The 12737-nt window shown below is 40.5% G+C and overlaps 1 protein-coding gene across 1 annotated transcript in view; it reads left to right on the forward strand.

Moving 5' to 3' along the window:
- Positions 1 to 11220, forward strand: part of TNFSF13B (TNF superfamily member 13b) — a 39665-nt gene extending 28445 nt beyond the window's left edge. Inside the window, exons 4-6 of the mRNA XM_059041510.2 lie at positions 2461 to 2573; positions 2661 to 2811; positions 5920 to 11220. Coding sequence (XP_058897493.2) covers positions 2461 to 2573; positions 2661 to 2811; positions 5920 to 6032 — 377 coding nt within the window. The 3' untranslated portion in view covers positions 6033 to 11220. The remainder of the gene's footprint in view (positions 1 to 2460; positions 2574 to 2660; positions 2812 to 5919) is intronic.
- The last annotated feature ends 1517 nt before the right edge of the window (positions 11221 to 12737 follow it).

Genomic DNA, 12737 nt, shown 5'->3' on the forward strand with positions numbered 1-12737 from the left:
CGTTCAGTCATCAGCTTACATTTTACAATAATAACAACCGTGATATTAATTTTTCCTCATGTTTTCAGAACTCTACCTTAAAGAATGCTTTGGGCACGTGATCTTTATTTAAACAGAATTTAAAACTACATCATTATAATCTTTTCACCGAAATACTATTTTATAAAAACAGATGATGATGAGATTACCTCTGTTATTTGTAAACGGGGAGATGTTTATTCGTGGACTGTCATACCCAGTGTGTGGCACTGGAGAGTTTTCATTTAAAGGAAATGGTTTCTCCGAGACCATCTTTGTGGAGAGCAGATTGGGGGGATCAGACCTGCCTCACGTGTCGGGGGGGAGCATCCACTCCTCCTGAGAGATGGAGCCATTCAGGGGAGCACAGGAGAGGAGTGGAGATCTGTGGGCTCCCCTCCTGCTGCCTCCTCTCTCCTCTCTCCACCCACCCCTCCCTCTCGGCTCCCTCCCTCTGTCTGTGGAATGTGATCCTGGAGGGCTGCCTTAAGGAATTGTTTCATTGTAACTTGAATTCACAGTGTAGTGGCTTTGTTTGACCACTCAGGTTCTTAATTCCTCAGAAATATTCAGAAAATATGTGGTTCTTCTTTTGTATTCTTCCCTCGAGAATCCTATTTGGGAAAAGTTCAAGTAGGATGGTTTTGCCTTGGGGGTACCATTGAAGTGGGCATGTCCACTTAGAAAAAATTGTATTTATGAACATGAAAACGTTGTCAACTATTGCATCCTAGGGTGCCCCCTTAGGAAAATCCACAGGGGAAATTTTCCTTTATGCTCAATCTAGGACAAGTGGTTCTTTTCCTGAGCTTCTGTCATGCCGTAGACTTCTGAATTTTATTATTGATTTTGTTTCTCTTTTTGTTATGACCAAGGTGAAGCTTGGAGGCACATGTGGTCCAACATTGCCAATTATATGGGAACAATTTTTTATATGATTTTAGACTACCACAGTTTCATTTTACTGTTTTTTTCTTGTACTGCCATTTCCCTAATCTTCTTTTCCCTTACTTTATGCCATTTTATTTATACCCCAAATTTCCCTGCCCCTAGCCTCAGGGTCCACTGTTTACTCCAATATACGCATAACATGATGGTGGGAAATCCAGTGACCTTAGCGTGTGAAATCACCGGAAAGTAGTGTTTACCCTTTCAGTGGGCATTCCGGCTCAGCCATCTGCACCCCTTTTGCCGACACATTTCTTTGGCCTCTGTCTTCTCTCTGCCCCTTTATCCAACTCTTGAGAACTGTGGCTCTCCTGCCACTCCCCAAGTGATGTTTGAGGGACAGTGGAGGAGAATTGGTGTATTGAACAGAAACCACTTCCACTTGAACATTACGGATGGTTATCCCAACATTCCTGGACCAATTCCTAGGAGAGATTGCGTCTCAGTCATTTCTCCCCCTCTCCTTAAGCTCTGTCTTATTGCCATGTTGGGGAGAGGGTGGCTTCCTCCCCGTATTCTTTGCTAAACTCGCCACATACAAACTCCCTCCTCTCTGGGAACTGGAGGGGAGCAAAATTTGCTGCCCCAAAATGTGTCTCTTTGACATGAGGATTGATTTAGGCTGATTATTTTTAGTGATTATTTTTAAGAAGACTCAGGAAGTATTTCTTGTTACCTCTCCCCTTAACTGCCTAAAAGACTTTGGATAGAGGACTTGTTCCTCGAACAGAGCCATCATGAGAGACGTCTGCAAAGAATATGGGCTGAGGGTGGTGGGGGAGACTCTGGTAGGGCTTAGCGACCCGAGTCCACTCTGTGTCCCACTGTCTCTGGTGGCCCAGCAGACATTTGCTTGTCCATCTCTTTGTGAATCGCCTTCGTCCCCTTTGAAGTCCTGAACCCGTACGCCCAACATCCTCCTTTGTATTTCGCTGAAGATGGTATTCAAAGTGAGGGCTTTGCCCACTTTGGGGAGTTACTCAGTCTTCCTGGGACTCTCCCGTGTATGCATATTAGTAAACCTTTGTGTGATTTTCTCCTGTTGATCTGTCTCATGTCAGTTTAATTCTTAGAAAAGCCAGAAGAACCAAGAAGGGTAGAGGAAAATCTCTTCCTCCCCAACAGAATCAAAGGAAAACCCAAAATTTCTCTTGGTGTGTTATTCAGAGACAGTTTGTCCATTTTTTTGGCCTCAAACTGTTCCCATCCAGACCAGACTATATTTTGAAAATTGCTGAGATACAGAAGAAATCAAAACCCCAGACATTACATATGAAGTGTTTGCTTTCAAGTTCCTGTATCTGATCATTGCCTGGGTGAGTATGTAAATGATGGCTGAGAAACCAATGGAGGATTGTGATTTCTCTTCTTTTCCCAGTTTTTCAAAAGAAGAAATTCTCCTCTAAGTTTCAGACTTAGTTTAGCAGCTAAGTGGAGGTGAAAAACTGCTTTTCTCAGCTTTTTTTTTCTTATAAATCATTCTCTTCACTGTAGGAGCTTACACATTTGTTCCGTGGCTTCTCAGCTTTAAAAGAGGAAGAGCCCTAGAAGAAAAGGAGAACAAAATATTGGTCAAAGAAACGGGTTACTTCTTTATATACGGACAGGTAGGTTCAACCCTAATACCGCTGTCGCTGTCCGATGCCTCCCATTTTGTGCTGACTTCTGACAAAGTTCTTTGGTTTGTTTCTCAGGTTTTGTACACCGATAACACCTTTGCCATGGGACACCTAATACAGAGGAAAAAAGTCCATGTCTTTGGGGACGAATTGAGTCTGGTGACTTTGTTCCGATGTATTCAAAACATGCCTGAGACACTACCCAATAATTCCTGTTATTCAGCTGGTAAATAATAGTTCTGTATACATAGACAGAGAGACATCCCGCAGTATACTGTGTGGTTTTTATTATCTTGAATGATAAGCTAGTCTGTTTTAATAGGGACAAAATCACTATTAATAGGTTTATCATTTTTATATACATTTAGAAAGGACAGTAACTTCACAGCAATCCACACTAGAACAATCGTAAGCTGTGTTTTCTTCCACCTGTACTAAGCATGCTGGAATAATAAGAGGGTGACAGCCATGTGCCAGGCACTTCACCTCTGCCGCTTCCTTGAATCCGCCCTGTTGAAGGGAGGTGGCGTCTGAGGCACAGAGAGGAAGCACACATTGTCTCGGGCTGCGCAGAACGCAGTTTAAACCAGCCAGTCTGACCCCAGTGGGACTCACAGAATCTCTTCTTTACCTCCTGCGGAAGAAGTGCCTTTGGCCGGTTTGAGGGTCAAGTCCAGTGGCACAGTGGCCTTGCTGGTGTCAGTGGACACCAGGTGGATGCGTTTGGGATGTGAAAGTGTAGGAGTGAGGCTGCGTTTCGACTCAGAAAAGGGAAAAGGGCAGGCTCGCTTCATTTCACGTCTGTTTGGGCTGTAATTGCCATCGTAGCTTTCATTTTGTCTTGGGGTAATTTCACATTAATCGAGGCCAGTATTTGAAAAAAAAAAAACAACATTGCCTTCGACTCATGTATTTCTCTCTGGTGATTTTGACAGATCCATTCAGGCCCCCGGGGAATGTCTTGCCTTGCAGACAGTTAGCGTGCATGAGAGTGTGGAACTCGGGGCGCAGCTGGGCTGTGCGCTTTGAAGCACTGTATTCCAAAGGTGCTTACTGACAAAGGCCCGCCGAGACAAGTGAGGAAGCAAAATAGTTCCCGATAATGGAGACGATTGTCATCCTGGATCCGCAGCCATAAATAGCTTTGACAGGGTGATGAGGAAGTTTACTAAAGTGGAATTCCCTAATTTTCATAGAGAAATGTTTCCCTGCAGCCAGTGGTAACCAGTCTTTTGCTGTTGCAAAATATTTATAAATGGTGAGGTCACTTCAGTCTGTTATATTTATTTACATTAATTAAAAGTACTTAGAGCTTTACAGCGCACTCTTTTTCAAATTGTCTAATCATCAGCCCCTCATGGTACTTTCTCAGCCCGATTTCCTAGGTGCCTTACTTTTTAAGAGTAATTAACTTGACCTTAAAGATATTTCTCAGTGCTAGTAGCTTAGTATTATTTACGAAAAGTGTTTTCTAGGAAATTTCAGGTTTTCAATCTTTATCTGTTCTAGAACGAATTTGTTTAAAACCATTAAAAGCTACACATTGGTGTATACGTGTATAGAGTGCTTCCATAATAATCTGGAAAAAATTAAAATGGTCCATTTGAGGAGCCCAGCGAAGCTGAATCTTATTATTTCATTAACAAATTGAATGTGTTTATTGTAGAAAAAGTTAGAGCTGATTGCTATAATCTGGAAGAATTGAAATAGCCAATAACCCAGTGTTGAAATTTTAAATAGAACCTACTTTGAAACGTAGTTGGTTCACACAGACTTTATTTTGAGAGTTACTATTACTTAATGATCTGTGATCTATAGCCTTTGTCAAATTGTTAGATTATCTTCAATCTCCATGATAATGACTAATCCATTCAACAAATAGCTTCAATCTTTTTTTTTTCTACTACTTAGTGTAGTCATCAAATGCCTTGCCAATCCTAAAAGTGTACACTTTACCCTTAACAATACCTAAAACTTCGCTCTTTTGTTTGTTGTCTTTCTCGGTCCATTAACAAAAAACAAGATCCTTGTAGACAGACTCTTTGGTTATTCTGATCACCGCCCTATCAGCGCCTACAAGGTGTCTGGTGTATCTGAGGTGCTCAGTAAATAAACACCCACTGGCTATTGCTGCAGGACACCCAGGTGCTTCGGCTTGAAAGAGGAATAGAGGTTAACGCGGATGTGTTCCTGCAAATGCATTTTCATGGCATGTTAATGAAACAATGCAACTACTTATAAAATTGTTAGTTGAAAGTACTGACAATTTAGATGCTATTTCCTTTGTTATTTCGTTGGTTTTATTCTCTGCCCCTCCTCCTCTTTCTTTTTCGTTATCTTTTTCTTTTAAAATGATGTCAAGAATGACCCTGAGTTGCGTTTTGTATTCCTGAATCACAGGCTGCATTATTGTAAATTAGGCACATGCATGCAGATTAGTTGATCAGTTGTGAGAAGCTAATTGCCTTGTTGCTTTTGATTATAAAAACAAGTATGGAGGGCTTCCCTGGTGGCGCAGTGGTTGAGAATCCGCCTGCCGATGCAGGGGTCACGGGTTCGTGCCCCGGTCCAGGAAGATCCCACGTGCCGCGGAGCGGCTGGGCCCGTGAGCCGTGGCCGCTGCGCCTGCGCGTCCGGAGCCTGTGCTCCGCAACGGGAGAGGCCACAGCAGTGAGAGGCCCGCGTACCGCAAAAAAAACAAAAAACAAAAAAAAAAACCAAGTATGGAAACACAAATGACAGAGGGCTATAAAAGTAATCCAAACGACTCCTCATCCCATAGTTTGTACTCTAGAGAAAGACTATGTTAGCAGATGTGCTTTATGAATAAGTAGTGTTTTGTTTTTCACTTTTAAATAATTTATGCATTTTTATGCACATTTGAAAGTATATTTAGGACCATGCAGTATATATACGTGGGTGTGCTCATTTTTTTGTATTTTTATTTAACATTTTTTAAAGATTCCCATGTCGATAAAATGAAGCAAAACCACTTTGAACTATATAACATTCCATCAAGGCACGTGCTATGAATTCCTAAACTTTTCTTCTTATGGTTAGATGTTTGGTTCCTGTTTAGATTCTCCGTTTTACAAACAGTAGGTGACACATCCATTTTTGTCTGTTGTAACTCCTGCTCGTTTCTTTCACCGTTTTGGGGTTGGGGGTGTTTAGGCAAGTAATAACTGGTTTAGAAGTCCACTGGTGAGATTTGAAGGGTGAATGCCTATGTTACTATTTTTTTCCGAAACAAAGTAGCTGTCTTTAATTTTCTCCCCTCGCCCTCCTTTCCGTGTACAACTGCTTAAAGTTCTTGCAAATCATTCGTTTCCAGGCATCGCAAAGCTGGAGGAAGGAGATGAACTCCAACTGGCAATACCACGCGAAGATGCTAAAATATCCCGGGATGGAGACGGCACGTTTTTTGGTGCACTGAAACTTCTGTGACCTACTTACACACCTTGGTGTGGCTGTTTTCCTCCCTTTCTTTGTACCTCTAAAGAGAAAACACTTAACTGGAAATACTAAAAGGAAAAAAAAAAAGGTAGTTACCATAGCCTGGTTTGCTGAAACTAGACCAAAACAGGAAATTTAACAGACAACCACAGCCAAAGGGTGTCATGTGAATTACAAGAACTAGAGCCCGTTTAAGGAAAAATAGAACCAGAAAGACTTTTCACTATAATGCCATGTTGAACACCTTAGTCATAGTTTCTTACCTTGGAAGAAGCACAGGATTCAAAGGGGCAGTAATCATTTCTTCAAAAATGGTATCCCACTGTTTGCTATGGAACAGCACCCATGCCTGTAGGACATTAAGACATTTGGGGGAAATCTCAGGATTTATCCTCTATTTTTATGTTAAATACTGTTTCTCCTTTTGCAGTTAATATTGAGGAAACTAAAAAAAAAAAAAAGGAAAAAAAGTATAGAAATCTTGCATTCCATACATGAAAAAGTAACTAAAAGTTTAAATTTAAATATCATATTAAACAATCGGACTCAAAATAGGATATAGGTACTATTTAAGTCTTTTAGGTTTATTTCAAGTTTGCAATTTTTAGCTCTAATATCATATATTACCCGCTGGAACACTCCTGGACATCTTTCACAGGGGGGAAATAATTCTCTCATGTGTTTACACTTAGGCGTATTTTTTATAGCTAATTTCAGTTACTTCAGAAACTTTTAATGTAGGGTAATTCCAATTCATGCATATAAGCATTAATTGAAAGAAATAACTGTAAGTGTTTTTATCTAAGAATAAAATCTGCCCTAGAAGTTAATCAGTACATTTGTAATAATGTAATATCATTTCCCTTTATCTCCTTTCCTTCCGTTTGAAACTGCTGGTATTGTAGCTCACATATCCCAGCCTTGAAAAAATACTCATGTTATTAGCTTTTCAGAAGTTGAGGTTTAATTAAAGTTCTTGGCATCCTGAGTATGTTATATGCCATGTGCTTGTTCCGGAGATTATCACACGCCAGAAGACATTGTCCTAATTTTCATTTTATAAAGACTCATTTTTGAGAATGCTGTAATACTTATCTTTTATAACGTCATGTGTTTTGCTTATATTTTTAAATGTCATCAGTTTAAACAGTTTACTTCATTGTTTAAACAGATGGAAAAATAGACCCTGGTCTACACTAGTTTTCCCCAGTTTACATTAAAATATTTTTAAAGGTATTTTTTTCAAAACAAAATTATTTGTATTTTGTGCCTAAAATTAAACGTTGTTTAAAACTGATTTCTATAGTTTTGGCTTCTTGGTTAAAATAAAATACACTTTGCAGTTTATTCTGTTTTACAATATTGTAATAAAAAAAAGAAGTGATAGGTGAGGTAGAAGTTTCAATACCAGAAGGAAGTCAGAGATTCCTCTTCATGTTGCTGCTAAGTGGATTTGCTGAATAAAAACATTAGTGCCTTTTGCCTCATTTTTGGATTGTTTGTCTAACACTACTCATCCTTTGGTTTCTCTCCATAACACTGAATATTGTCTTAAAAATTAGGTGCATGCAGGGAACTGTAGTCAATATCCTGTGATTAAACCATAATGGAAAAGAATATAGAAAAGAATGTATGTATATGTATAACTGAATCACTTTGCTGTACAGAAATGAACACAATATTATAAATCAACTCTACTTCAATTTTCAAAAAGACTAAGTAAAATGATAAAAAAAAAAATTAGGTGCATAAATTGTAGAACATTATAAAGTAGTATGTGTTAGGGTATGATATAAAGTATTTGAAGTCATAAATATTTTACATGTTCCAAAAAGGATTTGGTTACCTCGATACTATATATTTAAAGTTATGGATTAAATATTTCTTAGAGCCTAGATTTAAAAAAAGATAAAACTACATTGTAATAGGCTTGCACCCTAATCTCTTGTAAATCTACAGCTTGCAACATTTTTCTTTCTAAATGGCTTAGCATATTTTGTCAGCAGATGTAGAATTCAGCCACATAAAATGGTCTTAAATCTTATTTTGCTTTCTGTTCAAACCAGCCTTAAAATGTGAATCTTATCTTCCTCGTAAGTGAAATTGTGAGGAAAATCAGACTTCGGTTGAGTCAGTTTATTCAGTTATCAGGAAGTTCAATTAAGTCAGAAAGAGAAAGACAAATACTATATGATATTACTTATATGAGGAATCTAAAATATGACACAAATGAACCTGTCTGTGAGACAGAAGCAGAATCAGGGACATAGAAAATAGACTGGTGGTTGCCAAGGAGGAAGGGGGTGGGAGAGGGTTGGATTGGGAGTTTGGGAATAGCAGATGCAAACTGGTATATTTATAAAATGGATAAACAACAAGGTCCTACTGTAGAGCACAGGGAACTCTATTCAATAACCTGGGATAAACCATAAGGGAAAAGACTATGAAAAAGAATGTAGATACATATATAACTGAGTCACTTTGCTGTACAGCAGTAATTAACACGGTGTTGTAATTCAACTATACTTCAGTAAAAAGTAAATTTGAAAAAAAAGATCAGGTAAATATAGAGGTGTAGGAGGATGTGACGGCAACAGTGAGTGAGATTGCCCAAGTTCAGCCTTTGCTATCTTTCCTCCAATTTATTTTAGCAGCAAAGGATGTTATCCTGGGATTTCCTACGAAAGAAAATTTCTAAGGTTTAAGTATATGGGCCCAGGCCAGATACTCTTCTGTCTTAAATCCGAAGTCAAGATTTGTGATGCTACCTAATCACCCGGTGAGGGCCCTCAATGCGTTTAGCAGAACATCCTGAGGAAGTAATGTGCTGGCCTCACTGGCACCTGGAGAAACCCCTCCACTGTCTGGTCACCGTGCAGAGAAGCTCCTCCCATGCACTCTGTTATGGGTGCAATGACCTACTGATAGAAGGGCTTAATAAATCCTATTGTCATTCGAAGTCCGAACCAGAAAATATTACTCTGAAGATGGCCCCGCCCTAGGAGACCCATGCAGCCCCCTGACGTGTTTGGTTTGGCTCCCATGTTGCTTCGCAATTTTTGAGTTGGTTTCCAAGATAAAAATCTAGATTCATTACATGAAACAGGACACTCATTTCTTTCAGAAATACAGACGTTTTATTTTACAGCCTTGGAGGGTGATACATAATATACGTAAAATAATACTCAGAATCTGTAGGGCACGGTTTGGTGATGCGTTTTTACAAAGTGGACCCCTCCTGAGGCCACCTCCGCAATCTCAGCGCAGGACATCGCCAGCACCCCAAAGCCTGTCACCTCCTCCCCGACTTCAAGTAATCGCCATTCTGACTTCTGCCTTCAAGGAAGAGTTTTACCATTTGAACTTTATATAAATGGCACCTAACGGGATGTCATCTTTTGAACATCTGCTCACCGCTTTGTGAAATCTTTCCACACTGTTTCCTGTAGGAAGTGTTCGTTCTTTTTCTCTGCTGAATAGAATTTCATTTTGTGAATGTATCACAATATATTTGTCCATTTTACTATTGAAAGACCTTTGGGCTATTTTTCGTTTGGGGCTATTATGAGTTGTGTTTCTGTGAATATTCTCTGAAAATATTTTGGGGACCCTATGTACCTATTTCCGCTGGATCTATACCTAGGAGTGGAATTGTTATGACATAGACTATGCATATGTCTGGCTTCAGTTAATACTGCTAAAACGATTTGTGAATGATAATTTCCAGAAAACCACACAGAACCGGGCTATTCAGGGCCACAATTGACAGGGGGCTAATTTTTCTCTGCCCACTGCAGCCAGACAAGTGCTCTCTGCTTCGCTGCAGACCCCTGGGACTCTCTTTGCCCCCCTGTTATCTGTCTGGCCCGTGCTAGGATCCTGGAGATTATAAAGAGGTTTACTCCGGATATCTGTGGGCTCATTCACTTTTTAAAATTAATTTTGTAAATGTGCATAAATCTGATGAACTTTCACAGATTCATCATGGTTAAAGGGGGTCCAAGATCTCTAGGTGTCCATCAAATCAGCTTCTCCTTTCAGGTTTCCCTTCTCCTGTGGAGGAGGGGAGGGCCCCGAGGGCTGGCATGGGGCCCTCCGCAACTCCAGACACTGCGGATCTCCCCGCTCAGCCGTGCCCGTGCCATCAAGAAGTGAATGCCATTTTCTTCTAAGCTCTGTTTGACGTTGTCTTTGATTTCCTCCTCGCCTGCCCCATCGCTAAGTTGACTAAGTCTTTTGTTACTTAAAAAAAAAGGAAATAATGCTTAAGATCATTGAAAAAATAAAGATAATAAAATAAAATTGTAGAAGGATGTTAATAACAGTTATGAGTATCCATGTGTTGTTTATTTAGATTTATTTTACAGTCTTATGCTAGCGTGACCCTCACCGAAAGTTAAAATCATGTATTTAGAGTATGCGATACTTTTCCTGCATACTTAATTCTGTGCACGTGAAAAGATTTTAGGCATTTGTTTAGTTTTTGTTTCATCTCGTGTTTCTAGACCCCGCTGCGATCACACACTGTATTTAAAACTAATCGCAAAGGTAGGGGCTGATGGGCTAGGATGGAGTGGGTAGCTCTGCGTGAGGGACTGTTCGGCCTGGTGTTATGATACGGGACTGTCCGTTTAGATCTCCCGATGGCTAGTTAATTTGTCACTTCAAAGGACTGAACAAACAAGATCAACAACACAAAACTATGATATATCTGGTATTCTGGAGTACAAGTTGATTAATTTTTCTGGGTCTTATTTTTTCCATCTGTTTAGCAACGATTTTTTTCACAAATAAATGGGAAAACTCACAAAATCCATTTTAGACCACTTAGAGGGAAACACCGGTTATATCATTACCTTTGGGCATGTATTTATAGTGGTAGAATATATTCTATGAGAACTTTTTGGATGAAACATTTTATTGTGTGTATATATATGTATAAAACTTCGATAGTGACTGTAGACCTTGCGCTTTTCAGACTTTGGCTGCTTTGGATGTTCTGTTGTTCCTTTCTTTCAAGCTGTCCTTATCCACAGCTCTTCTGCCTGTTACGATGCTTTTCCATATTTTCTGTGGCAGAGGGTCTGCCATAGTAACTGCAGTCATGAGTCACATTTCCCTGTGGCGTAGACATCGCCGCCGTTGTTTTCCAGGTCAATAAAAGAACCACCAAGTGGCCAAAATGTTCTGCTCCTATCCAAACCATCACATTAACATAAAAGTGTGTTAGAAAAGTCTCGTGGTTATAAAGGAATTGCAGTTTTTAACATTCTAGTTCCACCTTTAAATACCAAGGGAAATTTCTTAGCAGATTTTCGTGTGTGATCACTGCCTGTAACAGTATTCTTTTTAGGCCTATGCGTTTGCACAGCTTCAGAATATGACGTAATTATTACATCTATTATTCCATGTTTTCCATTAATAGCAATTGGCATATAGGTACTAAGTGCTTTTGCTTAAAAGACACCCCCACCCTCAAGCACACACGAGGGATTTGAACTGGAATTCAAAAGAAGGAAAGAGACATGCACTATTGGGTTTTATTTTAGAAAAAATATGAAAGTTAAATTGGAAGGAAATTGAGAAATCTAGTTTCATTATTTTGTTTTAAGATCTCTTGAATAGACCAGAAAAAAAGAAACCGAACGAGAGAGAAAGCAGCCCCCTGGGACTGGGAACAGCTCTCCTGTCCTCCTTCAGCCCCATGGGAGCCTCCTTCTATCCAGTAGTGCACATGCAAAAGGAAACACACAGCTCGGACCACATCCTGCCCGGAGGCTACGTGTTTCCAGGATTTAAGAGGCAGGTGGGGCCAGAGCGTCAGTGTGGAAGCAGAAGGTCGCCCTAAATTCAACTTGATGGAAGGAGTGAAAGGAACCAGGATTCAGGAGATCTGGGGAGAGTGGCAAGAAAGCAGAATAAGGGAGACTTTATGAGAAGGACAACGTCCTTTCCGGGCGCTGTCTGTGTATGGGCGCAGCCTACAGGTGTGAGCTGGGCAAGTAGGGAGACGGGCGTGTCGTCTGCTCACACCCCTCCGGACCGCCCCTACCTGTAGCCTCGCTCTAACTGCTGGGAAAGGATTGATCCTCCTAAGGGGTCTTGTCAGGGAGGAGCATAGGGCTGGGGTCCCTGGTCCCCCAGTGGAATAGGAGCCGCACTCAATAAGAACAGGACTGCGTGGGTAGAGGGCCACTTGGAAAAGAAAACAGCCCACTTTGTCCTTCTGCATTTCAGAGAAGCCTATTGCATAATACGTGACAATTTGACTCTCTTGGAAGTGAAGAAGAATTGATTATTATTTTTTTTAAGGGCTGCCCGATTAGAGTCTAAAAATCACAGCAAACGTGAGCAAGACATTTCTAAACAGCTTCCCGCCTGCGGAGGACTCCCCTCTGCCACTTTGGAAGGCTGTCATCCAGCCCCGGAGGAAACACCTCCAGGGAAGACAGCCCGCTTTAGTGCTGAAATCCGCATCTCCTTCGGGAAACTAGGATGCGGTCTGTGCTTCCAGCTGTCCCTCACCCCACATCCCAGCAGAGGAAATTCAGCACTCAGCAGAAGTTCCTTTTAACCCCCGTTATCTGAGAGAGACGTCCAGCCATTTGGAAGAGTTGGGAAAGCTGCAAGAATTTTCATTTGTGAAAATTAAAGCTAATTGGAGTTCTAGCTGTTGCTTGAGTCTTATCTCAGGGA

The sequence above is a fragment of the Kogia breviceps genome, chromosome 16 (assembly GCF_026419965.1).
Source record: "Kogia breviceps isolate mKogBre1 chromosome 16, mKogBre1 haplotype 1, whole genome shotgun sequence".
Lineage (NCBI taxonomy): Eukaryota > Metazoa > Chordata > Mammalia > Artiodactyla > Physeteridae > Kogia > Kogia breviceps.